We start from the raw sequence: 18232 nt of genomic DNA on the forward strand, positions 1-18232 counted from the left end.
CAGTAACTCAATACTTGGAAGAACCTGAGGCTACAAATATCAAAAATGTTAAAAACCACTTAGCTAACACGGGAAACGTAAACCTGTAACTTAAAATAGTCTGCAGATAATATTGACTCCCCTACCCACCAAAATGGTCTACAAATCTTTTCTTAATCTTTACATTTAACCTTATTTTAAAATTACACTAATCTGAGGAAAATTAGTATCATTAACCTAAAGAAGGCTCATACAACTCATAACACTAGTCTATTAAAATTTTTACTTGCCTGCTGAGTGTTTGCTTTCAGATCTGGCCAATTTTATAAGGTGTTGAAAGACTCACCTAACATCCACAGCTGCTTGAGCCTATTTAGCAAAATAAAGGTACGAAAGTAACTGGCAACTAAAATTTCATAGAGTGTATTTATACTCTTCTTTAAGGGAAAAAAAACATACTATACTTTCAGACAGTGTAACATGATCCATGTAAAACTCAGCTCAGTATTTCAAAGGATCAAGGAAAACTAAAAATCAAAATGATGCTTCAGAACACCTGTTTGTTAAGAACATCTGTCTTAGCTTAAAAAAAAATCACTTGTATAAAATCAAAGTCTTTATGTTTCAGAAGGCCTCAGAAAGCATACAAAAACTAGAATTTAATTAATAGCATTTTATCCCAGGTAAATTAGTAAGAAAGACCTAAAAATAATTTCACAGATTTGTAATATATACAATTTACTTGAGCATAAATGGTCACTAAATATTTTTATCTTCTAATTTTCCCTTGGCATAATTTATTTTATGAAATGAAAGCATATAAAATATGGAAATGACTCATAAGCAGATATATACTTGCTTATGCCAAATATTCAAATAAAAATAATTAACAGGGAATTCCCTGGCAGTCCAGTAGTTAGGACTCTGCGCTTTCAGTGCCGAGGGCCCGGGTTCAGTCCCCGGTCAGGGAACTAAGATCCTGTAAGCCATGTAGCGCAGCAAAAAAGAAAATTTATAAGTAAAATAAATAGCATATTTATTTAAATAGTAAATGTTAAGTTTTTAAATTACACTTATTGAGATATTACAGTCAATCTGGTACTATGAAAAGACATACTCATCAGAATGTAAAACTTAAACCAAGGCTTCCCACCCTGAATATAAGGACCCTTCTTTAATAGCAAAAATATCATGGTCACCCAAGATGATCATGGCTGTCCTTTCAGTTTCTGTGGATTGAGAAAATATGTGATGAGAAAAGGCTATTAAGAATTTAGTAATGATTTTAGATGAATTTGGAGTTTAGTAATCAGAAGTATAACCACAAAATTTAAAAACATCAGTACAAAGATATATGAAACAACTTATTTATTCAGTCTACAGAAAATATGGATTTGCAGATGCCCTGCAAAAAGCCAAAGGTTACTACTACTCCATCCACACGTATCCCAGGGCCCAGTGTCTACAGGATGAGAACCACTGACTTAAACCAATACTTTGAGAAGAGCATTATCAGAAGTAGTGTTCCATATCTTCTGAGTTTAAAAATTATAATAAAAAGACCCTAAAAAACTAAACAATGTTCAATGAATTGTGGGATTATTCCAAAGAACAGAGAAGGTGGTAAACATAAAGAATTAAGTCATTTCAAAGAAAGGATCCTACTTCTAGCTCCAGTTACAGATTTACAGTATTAGCAGTTAACACCTGCAGATAGCTTTGTAATATTTCTTAAAACTAATTGAGAAAAATAATTCATGTCTGTAGTATCCAGTGTCTGGTTATCACCATCTCGTTGCTGAAAGAACTGCAACACGGAGCGAGGGAGATGGAGCAATGTCAAGTCAAGGTCTGCGTACCAAATGTGGCTCCAAGTCCTACCAGGCCACTGATGCCTCCTTTATTTTCCAAAATGCACATCAAGTCCTTTCATCCCAGAGTGCCTAACTAACCTCAAATTATTGAGCACCTAAATCAAAGATCCTATAAATATACTAGGCATGTTTGGGTTCAGGACAAAATGTGGAGAAACAACTAAATTTCCATGACAATGTGTTCAAGGTGACTTGCTAAACCTGACATGCTAGATGCCCACCAGCTCACAAAATGCAGTGCAAAGGACTGTTTCAGGTCTTAAATAGTTAGCAGCTGAACATAGTTACTACTGTTCCTAGTGTGGAAACAGTTTAAAAGGACATACCAAAAGGCTGTTTATCCATTTCAGCATGCTCAAAACCCTCTTTGGCATTACACACAAATCCCCCTTAATGGACCACTGCTGGTTTCAACGCTGGATACTTTTGACTATGTATGACTCACTGATAGTGATAGTTTTTTCCTTTTCAGTTACCTTCAAAGATTTCAAACTTTATATCAAACATTTATTGAATACCTGCTTTGTCTAAAATAGTATGGCTGTGTGACAGTAAATTTCTCTGTGTATTAATTTTCTCATCTATAAAATGGAGATGATAATAATAGTACCTATCCTCACAGAGCTGATGTAAGGATTAAATAAGATAACACACTTAAGCACTTAGAACAGTGTCTGGCACGTAATAAGAGCTTAAATTTTAGCTAGTATTAATTATTTTTATTATTATTAATTACTATTAACCTCCTTTTATGTATAATAGCTTCTATAAGGGTACTGCATGTATTATCAATTCATTAGTTCTCATAGTTACTGTTATTTAACTACTGATATAAATTTGTTAACTCCCCAATTAGACAGAATTCTTGAGATCAAGTACCACATCTCTGCATTCTTTTAGAGGCAATATACTATAGTGATTAATTACACAGACTGAGCCAGACCACCTGGGCTCAACTTCTGACTCTACTGCTAATAGAATGACCTGGAACAAGTTATTTTACCTCTATCCTCCATTTCAATGACTTGTTACCACTATCTACCCAAAAAGCCCAAGACAGGATACCTTCCTCTCTATCCTCCATCCCCCTTTCACATGACCTAATTACCAAGCCCTGTGATTCTACACTTTTTAACATCTCTACTGTCTATCCTGGCTCTTCATTTTCATTGATATTCCAGGCCTTCATCATCTCTCACCTGCACTACTCGTACAAGTCTTAATGGATGTATAGGACTTAGATGTAGAAGTAGGCAGAAGCTGTTTCAGGCAGATAGAATGGCATGTCAAGAAACGAGGAAAAAAAAGAAAATTTAAGGGACAATGGCCAGATTAGTTGAACTAAAAGATTTATAGAAAGGAGAGTTATTATAATGTAAAGTTAGAAAACTAAACTGGGGGGCTTCCCTGGTGGCGCAGTGGTTGAGAGTCCGCCTGCCGATGCAGGCGACACAGGTTTATGCTCCGATCCGGGAAGATCCCACATGCCGCACGCAGAGCGACTGGGCCCGTGAGCCATGGCCGCTGAGCCTGCGCGTCCGGAGCCTGTGCTCCGCAACAGGAGAGGCCACAACAGTGAGAGGCCCGCATACCGCAAAAAAAAAAAAAAAAAAAACTAAACTGGAGCCAAACCATGAAGGGTTTTACATTCCAAGCCAGAGAATTTGAACTTAATCCTTTAAGAATTACTTCTTTTTTAATGGAAAAATATTTACTTCTGATACTTATATCGATTAACTATAAAATGCCTTTCCTATATTTCTCTTCTTCTTCCCTCACCATTTTCAAATAAACAGAAGATATACACTTAAATCTATATGTTATTACAATATACCTCTCCAGATTGTACTACAAAAACAGACAAGTGCTCTATATTAGCATATGCTCCCCCAAAATAAAACTGTCTTCAGATAATGGGAAAGCACTGAAGTTCTGAATAATGTATGATTCAGGTTTCTAAAACTGATAAACTGCTCAGAGAAGTTTCTCTTCTTGCTATAGGTAGGAACTTCTATCATTCAAACATAGCCAATGGTCTGCTAAGAGCAAATTCTTACGAATACCCCTTGCTTTACATACTGGTCATATTAATATCAAACTTTTACTTTTTATACATGTGTTTTAACAGCTTATGGGAACTATAATGAAGTTCTTCACAAGTTTAGATTCTCAGCCTTTGGGAAAACACAGACCCTTTTGAGATCCTGATGAAAGTTTTGGAGACTATCCCTAGAAAAATCCACAAATAACATACACTACATCTTGCATTTTATTTCAAGGGGTTTATGAACACTTAACATCCATTCACAGGCCACAAGAATACCCATTCTACAGGACTGCTATTTTTCACATGAAAAAGGCAGTAGTTGTCACCCTATTTCAGGTTTGTTTGGTTGGAGTTTTTTTGGTAGGGATTGGTGGATTTTCACGGATCCATCCAGTCTCTCACCTAGTTCTTTTTATCAATGTCATACTGTCTATGACCATGGAACAGAACAAAGATAACAGAGTACCTGGAAATCAAATTTATGACCTTGCCCTCATTAAAACCATGCTCCAAAAAAATAAGCTAATAATCCATAGCTGGAAATACAGCCATAAATGTAACACTGGTATTTATTCAGAACCCATTCCCCATTGACCGCAGTCCTACTTGGTGCCAACATGCTAAATCCAGGGAAAGAACGCTGCGCAAGTTTCCCTTTAGTCATGTGTACTCATATCAGTATAAGTACAATGATGAATAATCTTCCCAAGAGATCTCTATGTGCAAATGATTCCTATATCTGAACAGTACCAAATCCTCAAACTTGAACTTCTTTCAGTATAGACCTCAGTTTCTTGTAAAATCAACTATGGGAGGCCATCTAGTGGACAAAATATGGAAACACACATTCTTAGTTACTTGAAGACAAGAGTTTCAGGTTTCTTCTCAATGCCCCATACAAGATCATGTTACTAAACAGTGCTGCCTCCTCAGAGATTGAGTCTGACTCTATTGCCAAAACACACCTATTAGACCTGAAATGGACCATATTATTTTAAACACTGACTTCTCCTTAAAAACAAAAAAGTTCATGGACACAAAAATCTCAGAATAAAATGGCACCGAGAAAGTTTCCCAGATTTTCTTCTTCGTTACAAGTGGTTATATAAAACCACAAGCCTTGGGCTTCCATGGTGGCGCAGTGGTTGAGAGCCCGCCTGCCGATGCAGGGGACACAGGTTCGTGCCGCGGTCCCGGAAGATCCCACATGCCGCAGAGCGGCTAGGCCCGTTAGCCATGGCCGCTGAGCCTGCGCGTCCGGAGCCTATGGTCCGCAACGGGAGAGGTCACAACAGTAAGAGGCCCGCGTGCCGCAAACAAACAAACAAAAAGAACCCACAAGCCTTAGAGACAGGCGTTTTCATAATTAAAACTGTGAGAATGGGGCTTCCCTGGTGGCACAGTGGTTGGGAGTCTGCCTGCCAATGCAGGGGACACGGGTTCGTGCCCCGGTCCGGGAGGATGCCACGTGCCGCGGAGCGGCTGGGCTGGTGAGCCATGGCTGCTGAGCCTGCGCGTCTGGAGCCTGTGCTCCGCCACGGGAGAGGCCATGGCGGTGAGAGGCCCGCGTACCGCAAAAAAAAAAAAAAACTGTGAGAAAAAAAGAACTATTAGATGTAAATAATCTCGATAGCTATCTCCCTTGTTAGGATAGGAACCACATCTCTACAACATCCTCAGAACTAAGGACAATTCTTGACACACAGCATGTGCTCAGAAATTATAACCTGAATTAAAACAAGTCATATGACACAAGCCTCAGTGCCCTCCAATTAAACATACACAGCCTCAAATTCCATTCAGGTACCTTTAGTGGGTGCAGGATGTATACTGATAATTGGTTGCTGCTTCGCCAATGGCATAAGTGTTGGTAGTGTTTGAATAATGATGGTTTTTGCTGGAACGCTGGGGTTTGTTTGAGTCTTGGGTGCTGCTGGAAGTAATAAAGGCTTGGGCTGAATTGAAGGTTTTGAACTCATCTGAATTTTTTTCTTTGGAGTCAGTCCATTTTCTGGAGAAAAACCAAACAAACCACAAATCAGTTTAAGGGCAATTAAGCAAATCCTAGAAAGCAGATTCTATTATACACCTTTCCCTAAACATTATCTTGACCTCTGACTACCCTTACTGAAGTTTAAGCATAGCCACTCTATATCTTAATGGACTGAAGAAAAGTCCTCAATCTGAGGTCTTCCTTTTTGAACATGCTGCAGCTTTGCCAAAGGGACAGCTGAACCAGTAAAGAAGAATAGCTAAAACCCCTGAATAAAGCATCGAGGTGAATAAAGTTAACAAATGTCACAGCCAAATGGCCCTCACATTCAATATCTTTAACTGAAACTTTGAAATTCCTCCTGAAGATGGTGCGGCCCTAAATCTATTTAAAGTATCATTCACCTATAAAGACAAAAACAACCAAAGAAGATTATTTCTTCCCTTTCCTCTCCACATTAATCATCCATAACAAACAAAACAGGTCCACTAATTTAAAAACAGCAAGCCAGCTTAATAAACATACACTTAATCCAACATTTTCTTTTAAGAAATGGAGCCTAAGCTCAGTCTAAAATGGAGATAACAGAAGTTAGGAGATGGAGTAATACCAGTTTTGCTCTTAGGACTAATGATGGGCTTGTCTTCCTTCAGTGGCTCTGCTGAGGAGGGACTATTAAAGCTTTCACCATATAAGGAAAAGGGAGACATCTGGGAAGTAGAAGACAAATCCAACTCCTCCTGTAGCAAAATAAAACACAAACAAATTCATGCAGAAGAATACTATCCTTGAGCAGAAAATTGCTTAGAAACAGAGGCAAGATCCATATATAAACAGAGAAACACTTCAAGACAACGTCAAGGCAAAGGTGTGATATATTAGAACTATATCTATATATGAAGTACTAAGAGATGATGGATAAATCAACATTATTCATCTATACTAAAGGAAAAATAACTAAAAATGAAGTATGTCTATTTCATCCTTTTATATGAAAGATATGAATCACTGATCTGATCTGCTTCTACATTTTCTCCCACAAACTTTATATTTTACTTGTTCCTAGTCATACAAACATTTAGTATCATTATAGAGTTACAGTTAAAATGCTAATATCTTTTCCCCACCATCTCTTATTCTGTCTTACAGGAATCTCAAAGCAAATAATTCTCACTATTTGTATCCTTTTCTATTTCTTAACACTACCTTTGTCCCGAATGTTTTGAAAGGAAAACACTGAAAGGAGCAGGGCTATTTTATTTTATTTTATGGGTAAACTAATAATACAGAGGGACTTCCCTGGTGGTCCAGTGGTAAAGAATCCACCTTACAAAGCAGGGGACATAGGTTCGATCCCTGGACGGGGAACTAAGATCCCACACGCTGCAGGGCAACTAAGCCCACGCGCCACAACTACTGAGCTCACACGCCTCAACTAGTGAGCCTGTGTGCCGCAAACTACAGAGCCCACACGCTCTGGAACCTGGGTGCCACAACTACAGAGCCCACACACCCTGGACCCTGCACGCCACAACTAGAAAGAAGCCCGCGCGTGGAAATGAAGAGCCCTCGTGCCACAATGAAAGATCCCGCATGCCTCAATGAAGACCCTCTGTGCCACAACTAAGACCTGATGCAATATACAAAAATAATATTTAAAAATAATAATAAATCTTTTTAAAAAAATACAGATACATAAATATTAATATTTTCTAAAAGTCTTTTAATATTCAGTGGATCTGTCTCATTTTGTTAGAATAAAGAAGCTTAACATAGGATAAAATTAGCATTTCAATTCCAAGAGAAAAAGATGTTATGTATAATAATGGAATGGGCACAAGTACGTAAATACATACATCACACCATCTTCAAAAGAATCTATAAGATTACTGAAAGAAGAATTAAGAGAATACTTGTTTACTCTCAGCATGATGCAGGCTCCCTTACATCAAAAAATCCAGAAGCCATAAAGGAAGAAGAAATAGATTTGAACAAATAATAATTAAAATATTTTATAAGAAAAAATAGAACATAAACAAAGTTAAAAGATACATATGGGGAGAAAATATTTGCCAAAAATGGACGAAGGAAGGAAACCACCATTTCATTTTAAAGGAAATGCAAATGGTATCCAAAGGCAAATTTAAAAGAAAATCTTTTTTTTTTTTAAATCATCAGGTAAGAAAAAGTTAAAATGACCTGAAAGAGCATATGGGAGAAATGGTCATTCTCAGTAATGCTGGTGAGAATGAGAATTATTTCATTCATTCATCCTCAACACCTATTCAGCATGTAGCCATAAGCGGGGCTGTATGAACCTTACAGAGTATATTATAACAATAATATATTTGGAAAAAAACAAAGACTATGAGATAACACAGGAGGAAATGATTATCTTCATGGCCTTAGATGCTTACAAGGTATTTGATAAAATTCAGCAAAGATTCCTCATAGAAGTCCTAAAAAATAAGGACTGGAGGGACACTTTCTTAACATTAAAAAAAAAAAAAAAAAAGCTATGCATAATTGTATAGCCAAAGTCATACTTAATGGTAAAATACTAAATGCTTTGCCATTAAAGTCAGAACAAGAAAGAAATAATTGCTTTTTATGTAATTCTAGCAAACATAATTATACTAGAAAATGAAATAAAAGGAATAAATATTAAAATAGAAGAAACAGAAGTGCCTTTGTTTGCAAGGTGATATGCTGTCTACTTGGGACACATTTAAGAACCAACTAACAAAATTTTCGCTATGAAAATATTGTATTAAAAATCACTTAGAAAATATAATTTAAAATAGTTCACTCATAATAGTAATAGCAATTATAAATACCTTGGAATTCATTTTCTAAAGAATGTGCAAGACCTATACGAAGAAAACTATAAAACTTAACTGAGAAGCATAAAAGAAAATCTGAGTAAACAGAGAGACATATAATATTCTTTAACAGAATGATTATAAGGATGATACAACTGGGAAAATTGGTTCACTTATATAGTGAAAATTAAAACTAGATTTGTACCTAACACTTCATATTAAGGTCAACTCACAGGCCCACAAGGGGACATTTTTGACAATGTTCACTGTAGTGTAGGTGAAGTGTTGTGCAGTTACATGCAACAGATTTTGATGTAGACAGAGCAATATGACTTGATCTTAAAAAAACAATGTGCTGATTTTGAAAAGAAATAAAGAGATCTGACATAATACCATTTACATAAAGTTAAAATACGTCCACAAAACTGAAATCAGTGAGAAAAAGATGAGCTTTTTAATAAATGGTGCTAAGGACTTCCCTGGTGGCACAGTGGTTAAGAATCCACCTGCCAATGCCAGGGACACGGGTTCAAGCCCTGGTCCGGGAAGATCCCACATGCCGCGGAGCAACTAAGCCCATGTGCCACAACTACTGAGCCTGCGCTCTAGACTCCACAAGCTACAACTACTGAGCCTGCATGCCACAACTACTGAAGACCGCGCACCTAGAGCCCGTGCTCCGCAACAAGAGAAGACACCGCAATGAGAAGCCTGCGCACTGCAACAAAGAGTAGCCCCCACTCGCCACAACTAGAGAAAGCCTGTGCGCAGCAACAAAGACTCAACGCAGCCAAAAATAAATAAATAAAATAAATTCATTTTGGGCTTCCCTGGTGGCGCAGTGGTTGAGAGTCCGCCTGCCAATGCAGGGGACATGGCTTCGTGCCCCAGTCCGGGAAGATAGCACATGCCGCGGAGTGGCTGGGCCCATGACCCATGGCCACTGAGCCTGCGCGTCCGGAGCCTGTGCTCCGCAGCGGGAGAGGCCATAACAGTGAGAGGCCCCCGTACCGCAAAAAAAAAAAAAAAAAAAAGTAAATGAGACAGACACAGCATCACTTCTGTGATATTCCTGCCACAAATACAAAACCTGAATCTCATCCTGAAGAAACATCAGACAAACCCAATTGAGGGACATTCTACAAAATAATTAGTCTTTAATCTGCAAAAGTGACAAGGTCATGAAGGTCAAGGAAGAATGAACTGTTTCAACTGAAGGAGATTAAAGAGACAAGACAATCAAATGCAACGCGTGATTCTGAACGAGACCCTTCTGCCCACTAGAGGACCTCTTCGGGACGACTGGTGCAATCTAAATGGGATTTGAAGATCAGATGATAGTATGGTATAAACATTTATTTCCTGATTTTAATGGTTTTATCGTGGCTAGAAGACATATCCTTGCTTGTAGGAAGTAGACACTGAAGTATTTGGGGGTGACAAGGCATCAAGTTGGCAACTGACTCTCAAATGGTTGAGGGAAAAAAAAGTTCTTTGTAATGTACTTGTAATATTTCTATAAGTTTAAGGTTTTTCAAAACAAAAAATTAATATAAGCAAGAAAACAAGAATAAAAATATTATAACCTATGAGTGGTGAAAACCCTCCTTTGAGTAACAACAACAAAAAGCAATAAAAGATTGATAATTCAGCTATGGAGAAAATAAACACCAGAAGTAAAGCTTAATGACAAATTGGAGAAAAAACACTTGTAACTTATTTCACAAACTAAACACTAATAATTCTAATATGTAATAAAACACTTTAAAAACTGAAGAGAAAAAGACCAATACCATCCAATAGAAAAGTGGACAAAAATTTGAACTGACTGTTCATAAAAAGAAATGCAAATAGGCCTTAGACATATGAAATATACAAAAAGATGTTTAACGACACTTATAATAAACGAAATAGAAAACAAAACATGCTGTGTAGTGAAGGGAAAATTGGCCCTCTTACATACTGCTGGTCAGAATACACAACTGTACAACCTGTGGAGGGAAATCTGGCAATAAACAGTAACATTAAAAAAGTATTCACCCCGATCTCAGCAATCTCTCTTTAGGTATATAACCGGAAGATATCCTGGCAAAAATATGAAGTGACTTATGTACATAGTTATTTATTACAGCATTGTTTGAGTCCAGAAAAGACCGAAAACAACACAAATGTTCATCAATAAGGAAATCACTGAATAAAGTATAATATAGCCACACAATTGAACACTATGCAGCCATAAAAGGGAATAAGAAAGACTATATCCTGAAATTGGAGTTACCTCTAGGATATACCACTAAGTTAAATAAGCAAGGTGCAGAGCAGGGTATGTAGTATGCTACCTTTTGTGTAAGAAAGGATGGAAAGGAAAGAATAGGACAGAAATCAGGCTTCTGTGAATATACCTTGTTATATATTAATACTTAAGTTTTTAAAATTAAATCATTGGAGAAACTGTGGGACCACAGAGAACTGCCAAGAGCAGCAATCAGAGAAAAGCTTCATAGAGAAAGTAATTTTTGAACTGGGACTTAAGGATGAATAGGAGTTTTCCAAGGAAGAAAAAAAATGAGGCTATTTCAGGCAGAAGGAAGAGCATGTACAAAAACCTAAAATGGTAAGAGCAGAGATCTTGCTGCTCTTGTCCACGGACGGTGTTTGGCACAGTTCCTGGCACAGCTGTTGAATGACTGGAGCATATAGGAGCTCTCAGGGTTAAACCTAAGGGGAGTGTGAAGGTAGGAACAGGAAGGATAGTGAGAAACAAGACTGGAAAGATAAACAGGAGCCAGAACATGGAGGGCCTAGTACACTGGCAATTTGAATTTTGTCCTTGTAAGGGTTGGGAAGGTTGTAAGCAAAAAACTGACACAATCAAATTTGTGATTTTGAAAAATTTCTCTTTGAAGATTCCTCTGCTAAGAAAGGTTTGGGGAGTTAGGAGGCAGAGAGACCAGTCAAAATTCTATTGCCTTAATCCAGATGAGGTGATGATGGCCTGGCGTGTGTGGAGAAGATGAATCTTAGAGATACTAAGTGGATAGAATCATCAGGATTTAGTAACTGACTATATGGAAATTATGCCAGAATGAAGATACCTCAATTTACAGCAGATATAATTCACTGAAACAGTAATTTGAATTTTTCTTCTTATATTTTTTCCTTTCCCCATTCCAAAAAATACCTAAGCCCTTTGGTACTTCCTTTTCCTGGCCTCAGAGCTTTTGTCTAGATGAAGAGCAGAGCATTTTTAAGGTGCTTTTGTAAAAAACCTTATTAGCTCATTCAAAAGGTAGTACTAGGCTTTCCTGAACTAAGGAGACCATTCTAGGTGTTACATGGCTAAGGAGTTACAGAAACAGACCATCTTACAGTCTTCCATGTCCTCAAAGAATGTATATTCTAATGGGGAGTAAAGAGGGTAGCAGGGAGAAAAGACAATAAGTCAATAAACAAAAAAAATATTGGGTACTGGTAAGGTGCAATGAAACAATGAAATTATGAAGACAAGAACATAAGGGAATGAGGGCAAAACCAAAGAGACTAACAGCTTTCTAGCTCCCTCAAGGCCCTTCCTCAAGATTCAGCTTCCTCAGGATTAAATGAGATAACAGGACTTATATTAGCACTTAATAAATGTTAACTGCCTCCCACACATACATATTTTCCAGATTCCATTGAAACCAAAATCACTGTAAAAGTCTGGTTACTTACAGGAACATGCTGAGTTGAAGAATAAGAGTCCACTGACTGAGGAGATGAGATTGAACAACTTGAGGAGGCTGGAGAAAGTGGCTGAGGTTCTGCCTTAATATCTTTAACTGAAAAACAAGGGGCAAAAATTTTCCCACTGAACAATATAAACTCAGAATGAAATGAATAAGAAAGAAGGTAAAATCTGCTTTTAAAATTCAATGATATGGAAGCTAAGGTCACCAAAATATATCATCAAGTGAAAATTCAAGAGCAGAAAATAGTAAATCTAGTATCCTTCCATTTGTGTAATAAATTATACATGTGTATACTATTGTACTACTAGCATCTGCATTAACTCTCTTGAAGGATGAACATAAGAAATTGATAACAGTGGTTGTCTCTGGGAAGCAGAACTTGGTGGCTGAGAGACAAGAGCCAAAAGAGACACTTTTCTGCTCTACAGACTTTTTGTACCTTTTGAATATTATGCAATATGCAAAATTATAGACTCCCCCCAAAATAATTTTAAAACATAAGAAACAGGAAAGAATTATTGTGGAAAGCATTTTTGACAATACAATTAAAACACAAAAATGTGCCTATCTTTTGAACTATGTATTTTTTAAAATGTGCTGAGTAACTATAGCCTAGGTGTTCCTAGGTGTCAAATTTATAACAGGGTAGGAATGGGGAAGAGAAGAATCTCTGTGGCAGATTGTGTTCTCCAAAGTTAAGTGCAAAATATCTACCATATCTCATGTTCTATAATGTGATTTTGCCATCAAGAAGTAGCCACTATTTCCTCCTCTGTTTGAATCTAGGTGGGCTTATGACTTCTTCAATCGACAGAGTATGGAAGTAACGCTATGTGAATCCCAAGGCTGTGTTACATTAGGCAATGCAGCTTCTATTTTGTGTGTTGAAACACTCACATTTGAGCCTTTGAAGTCTGACTACCATGAGACCGCCAGGCTGTGAGGAAGCCAGGCCATATAGAAAGGTGACATGTAAGCACTCAACTTGGCAGTCCTAGTCTTCAAGTCATTCCAGACCAGGCATCAGACATGTGAGTAAAGAAACCTTAAGGTAATTCTAGCCCCCAGTGTCAAGCTACCTCAGCCTTCAAATCTTCCCAGATGAGGTCTGGACACCATGGAGCAGAGACAAGCAATTCCTGGTGCATCTTGTCCAAATGCCTAACCCACAGATTCTGGGAGCCTAATAAAATGGTTGTTGTTTTAAGCCACTAAGTTTTAGAGTAGTTTGTTACACAATGGTAGGAACCAGAACACTGGCCTTGTATAGCTCTTATTCTGTGAGGGAAGACAGGAATTGAGCAAGATATACAAATACATAAAATGAAAGGGAAAAGGAAATGCAGCAGTGGGGAGGACTGCAATTTAGATGGGGAAATGTGCTGGTTATTTACACATTGTCTCTCAGCTCTAAGTCTACCTTCTATAGTCTGTGATGCAAATTATTAATACATGTCTCAGCTGGCTTCCTTTTAGGTCCTGTCAATAGGGGATACTAGAAGGATGCTAAAAGGTAGAAGGGAAGAAGGGATTTCTTCATCCTCCCATCAGCTTCATCCCAGAAGGGACAGTTTGCTCCAGGCTCCAGCTTTTTTCAGCACACCTAAAACCCACCTCAGTGGGCCCCTTAAAGATACTAGCATTAGCCAGGTAGGGCCTCCTCCTTAGATGTGTATACACGGGACCCCTACACTAAGTTCCTAGGTTCTAATAATCCCAAGCTTCTTCCTTTGATGCCCTAAATTCTGTCTAATTCTCAGATAGGTTAATCTCTTAGAGACTATTACATATAATTTGAAATCAATATTTCTGAATAATAAAATTTTTATTCATTATGTGACTAACACATAAGTATGAAATTCTTTATATCTATTTTGGCAAGAAATTTATGTATGCCTTGCTACACCAAAGTAGAATGTAGTCCCTGGAAATTTTTGGCCTACAAAAGTAGCCCAGTAACCCCACCTAATTTTGACTATTACCAAACTACAAAATAATATGGACCCATTTAAATTTTTTATCAATGAAATACATCATTACCTGTACAGAATTGATTGTTGATGTCCCAAATGCCTGTCTCCCAAGGCATCAAATCAAAATCAAAATCAAGATTATCAAAATTATTTTCCTGTAGGTTTCAAATCAGCAAAAGAATATTACAAGATTAAAATATATACATCCAGAAATTAAACTAACAGATGCAATTTGCTATAAATAATATAATTGTGATTACCCAACTAAGTAAAAATAGCTTTCTAAGTTAATCAGTTCATCTTGAAAATACATCTTGGATAGCTTAGAGATAAACCAATTTAGTTATTTTAAGCACAGTAGTTAACAACTAGGAAGGAGGTATTGAAGTCAACATCTATCTGAAAGATTCAGTTGGTTTCATTCTTTTCAGTGGAAACAGACCTTTACAACAGTCACAAAATATGTGTTTTGTCATAAAGCAGATCCAGCAAAATAAGTTTTCCCATTGCCATTAAGGAAAAGTAGTCACAGCAAATACCTATTTACAATATCATCTCTATATACAAGGGAAAGAATATAGATGTATCCAAAAGACATGCAGGAATCATAAAGAGACTTTAACTGAAACTTCAAATATACCAAATATTAAAATGCTTATGGGAGAAGGAAGAGATCCATAGGAGGATGGGTAATTTTATACTTTTACTGTTCTGTACTTTTCAAATTTCTAAAATAAAATTTCTAATTTTTTTTTTAATCCTAGAAGATAAAACTAAGTTTCTCAAATAGGGGTCAGTAAACTTCTTAGAGGGGCTCTTAGTTTCTTTTCATTCAGATGACAATATTTTAATTTAAATATAATCATATTCTGGGTCATCTGGATGACCATCTTATACCATATATATTAATAAAGAACTGCCACATTATTTCAGAGCCCTCATATGTGTTTAAGATTAAGACAGTACCGCAACTATTTTAAATGTTTAAGGTTACAGAGATAAGAACAGAAGTAAACTTAATATATAAACAGTACAACAAAGTTAAAAGGTAGTCAATAGTAATGTGACAGATAATAAAACAGCAAGAAAGCAAGCCTCAGGAAAAAAGTAAAGATTAATCTAGTTATCAATAACAATTTGGTAATAATTTGTAGAATATTATCATTTCAAATGTCTCTTCTGTGGTTTATTTTTATTGAGAATGTAACAGGAGAGAAGGGAAACTTTTCTTATCCTACTGCCCTAAACTGAGTAAATATTATTGCAAATTATATAAAAATGTGTGAAAGTTCACATAAAAAAAGAAAAAACTACTTAAATTATGAAAGAACCACCTTTTAAATCAATCTCCTTTGCTTTTTTCTCATATTTGAATCTAGACATCAAAAAATTAAGCAGCCTCATACTTTCAGCAACGAAAAATCTTTAAACTTTCTTAGTCTAAGTAAACTGAGGAAGGATATTTGCCTGAGTGCTAGCAATACTTTTTAACATGTTCAATAGTGGCATGACCTACTTCGAGGATGCTTCATACTCAATCTTCAGCCAAAAAAGTCAAATACATTTTACAGCATAAGAATTTTATCTGGTTGGGCTTCCCTGGTGGCGCAGTGGTTGCGCGTCCGCCTGCCGATGCAGGGGAACCGGGTTCGCGCCCCGGTCTGGGAGGATCCCACATGCCGCGGAGCGGCTGGGCCCGTGAGCCATGGCCGCTGAGCCTGCGCATCCGGAGCCTGTGCTCCGCAACGGGAGAGGCCGCAGCAGAGGGAGGCCCGCATACCACAAAAAAAAAAAAGAATTTTATCTGGTTGGAAATTTCACAGACCCATTTTATGTAAAGCAAAACATACTGGTACTTATATACTCTAGGTCTTCAATGACTTCTCAAGGGATACTTGTACAGCCATGTGAAAGAAGAATGACAGTTTTAAAGCTAGAATGGGCCCTCTGAAACCATTTAATCCAATCTCTTATTTTATACCAGAAAAACTAAGGAACTGAAAGATTGAGTGACTTGTTTGAGGTAACAGAATGTTAGTTATAAAATCAGGATCATATTTCCCTGAATCTTTCAAATTTACTATATTGTTTCTTGATGATGTTAGGCTCTGGAGGTTATGAAAAAATACCAGTTGCTTAAGCAACCAGCCAATATTAAAAGTCAATTTAATCAACAGACAACACTGTAAAGCATCTCACAGAGTAAATGAAACCATTAAAATCTCATGCAATGATTTTTAAAAATATCATGTGTTTCACTCCCTTCTATTGATTCATGGTAAAACAACTGCTAAATTATTCTTTGAGAAATGTCTTAAACTCACTGAGCAAGCTTTATTTTTAATAAGGGCTTAAAAAATAAGTGATAAATATTCAACCTGATTGATATGCATATAAAATCACTATGTTCACTTGAACTACTTCCCAAGTCAAACAGCACCTCATCCATTAAAGAATAAGACAAAGTAAGAGTTCAGGCCAAACAGCTTCACATATACTAATCCAGAAAAGGAAAAAAAAAAATCTAAAATATTTTTGAGAACTTAAAGTGCTATAATAATAGCTTTTACACATACTTCTAACCACTCAAAGGCAAAAAATAAGGACATTTCTAAGTTTCAGAGCTTTCAAACCTAAGGATACAAAACTTTAAAAAAGGAAGTTGGTAAGTTCTCTTAACTAGATCCATGACACACATACTCCTTAACCTCACACTGTTTCCCATATGCAGCAAAATATCTGTAAAAACCAAGAGGTAGGCAGTTAGGTAACTTTTCCAAGGTTACCCACCCCTGGGGCCAAAGGTAGACTTAGAATACAAGTCTTCTCACACCAAGACCAATGCAATTTCTACAATCCTACATTCACGGACTACAAAATGGCTACTAACTTTCATACTTAATCTTAAAAGTTATTTAAACTTAAATAACTAGCCTAAACGTGTTATCCTGAAATCTTCTGGCAATAATTAAAGATTAAATATCACATTACTCAGCATTTCTCCTCTAATAAACACTTACATAAGTTTCATTTGCCGCATCCAATTGCAGGTCATCATAGCCAAGTTCAGCAAAGAGGGTAGAATCTTTGGACAAAAGAAAAGAATAGATATTTACTGTTAATTCAATGTTTTGACAAAAGAATAAACACTGTATCCTTATGCCAGCTCTATTAGGGTTTCTCATTAGCCATTACTATTACTGATAAACTCCAGGAGTGTGAATGACAACCAATTCAAAGCTGGTTTCTAACATATGTATTGTTTTCCACATAATTTTTATCTTGTGAACTAAATCATTATACCAGGGATTAAGAAACAGGTTTTATGTCCTGTCATGTCATGTTGGACTAATTGATAGTGACTTTCTGGAACATTACTAACACAAATTCTGAGGCTTCATATGGGTTCAGCACAAAAAAAAGTGACATGGTTGATCAGCAGTGATGACAGGAGAGGAATATGGCAACACATGTACCAGGTATTTGCCATCCTTGCCTTAAGTTAGAGGTACAACCAATTTTCTATCCAAACAATAAAGAACTCACTCATCTAAACCATTTCATTTATTTCAACAAATCTAACTATGTTCAATTTCCTAATAAGACTTCCTTATAGGGCTTCCCTGGTGGCGCAGTGGTTGAGAGTCCACCTGCCGATGCAGGGGACGCGGGTTCGTGCCCCGGTCCGGGAGGATCCCGCGTGCCGCGGAGCGGCTGGGCCCGTGAGCTATGGCCGCGGAGCCTGTGCGTCCGGAGCCTGTGCTCCGCAACGGGAGAGGCCGCAGCGGTGAGAGGCCCGCGTACCACAAAAAAAAA

The 18232-nt window shown here is 37.1% G+C and overlaps 1 protein-coding gene across 3 annotated transcripts in view; it reads right to left on the bottom strand.

Moving 5' to 3' along the window:
- The window catches only part of ATF6 (activating transcription factor 6), a 226606-nt gene that overhangs the window by 197610 nt on the left and 10764 nt on the right, over positions 1-18232 (bottom strand). For all 3 annotated transcript variants that reach the window (XM_024116831.3, XM_028488716.2, XM_028488717.2), the window contains exons 2-6: positions 17437-17501; positions 14484-14571; positions 12427-12533; positions 6504-6633; positions 5708-5911 (exon numbers count right to left, since the gene is read on the bottom strand). In XM_024116831.3, coding sequence (XP_023972599.1) covers positions 5708-5911; positions 6504-6633; positions 12427-12533; positions 14484-14571; positions 17437-17501 — 594 coding nt within the window. The remainder of the gene's footprint in view (positions 1-5707; positions 5912-6503; positions 6634-12426; positions 12534-14483; positions 14572-17436; positions 17502-18232) is intronic.

Source organism: Physeter macrocephalus, chromosome 4 (assembly GCF_002837175.3).
Source record: "Physeter macrocephalus isolate SW-GA chromosome 4, ASM283717v5, whole genome shotgun sequence".
Taxonomy (NCBI): domain Eukaryota; kingdom Metazoa; phylum Chordata; class Mammalia; order Artiodactyla; family Physeteridae; genus Physeter; species Physeter macrocephalus.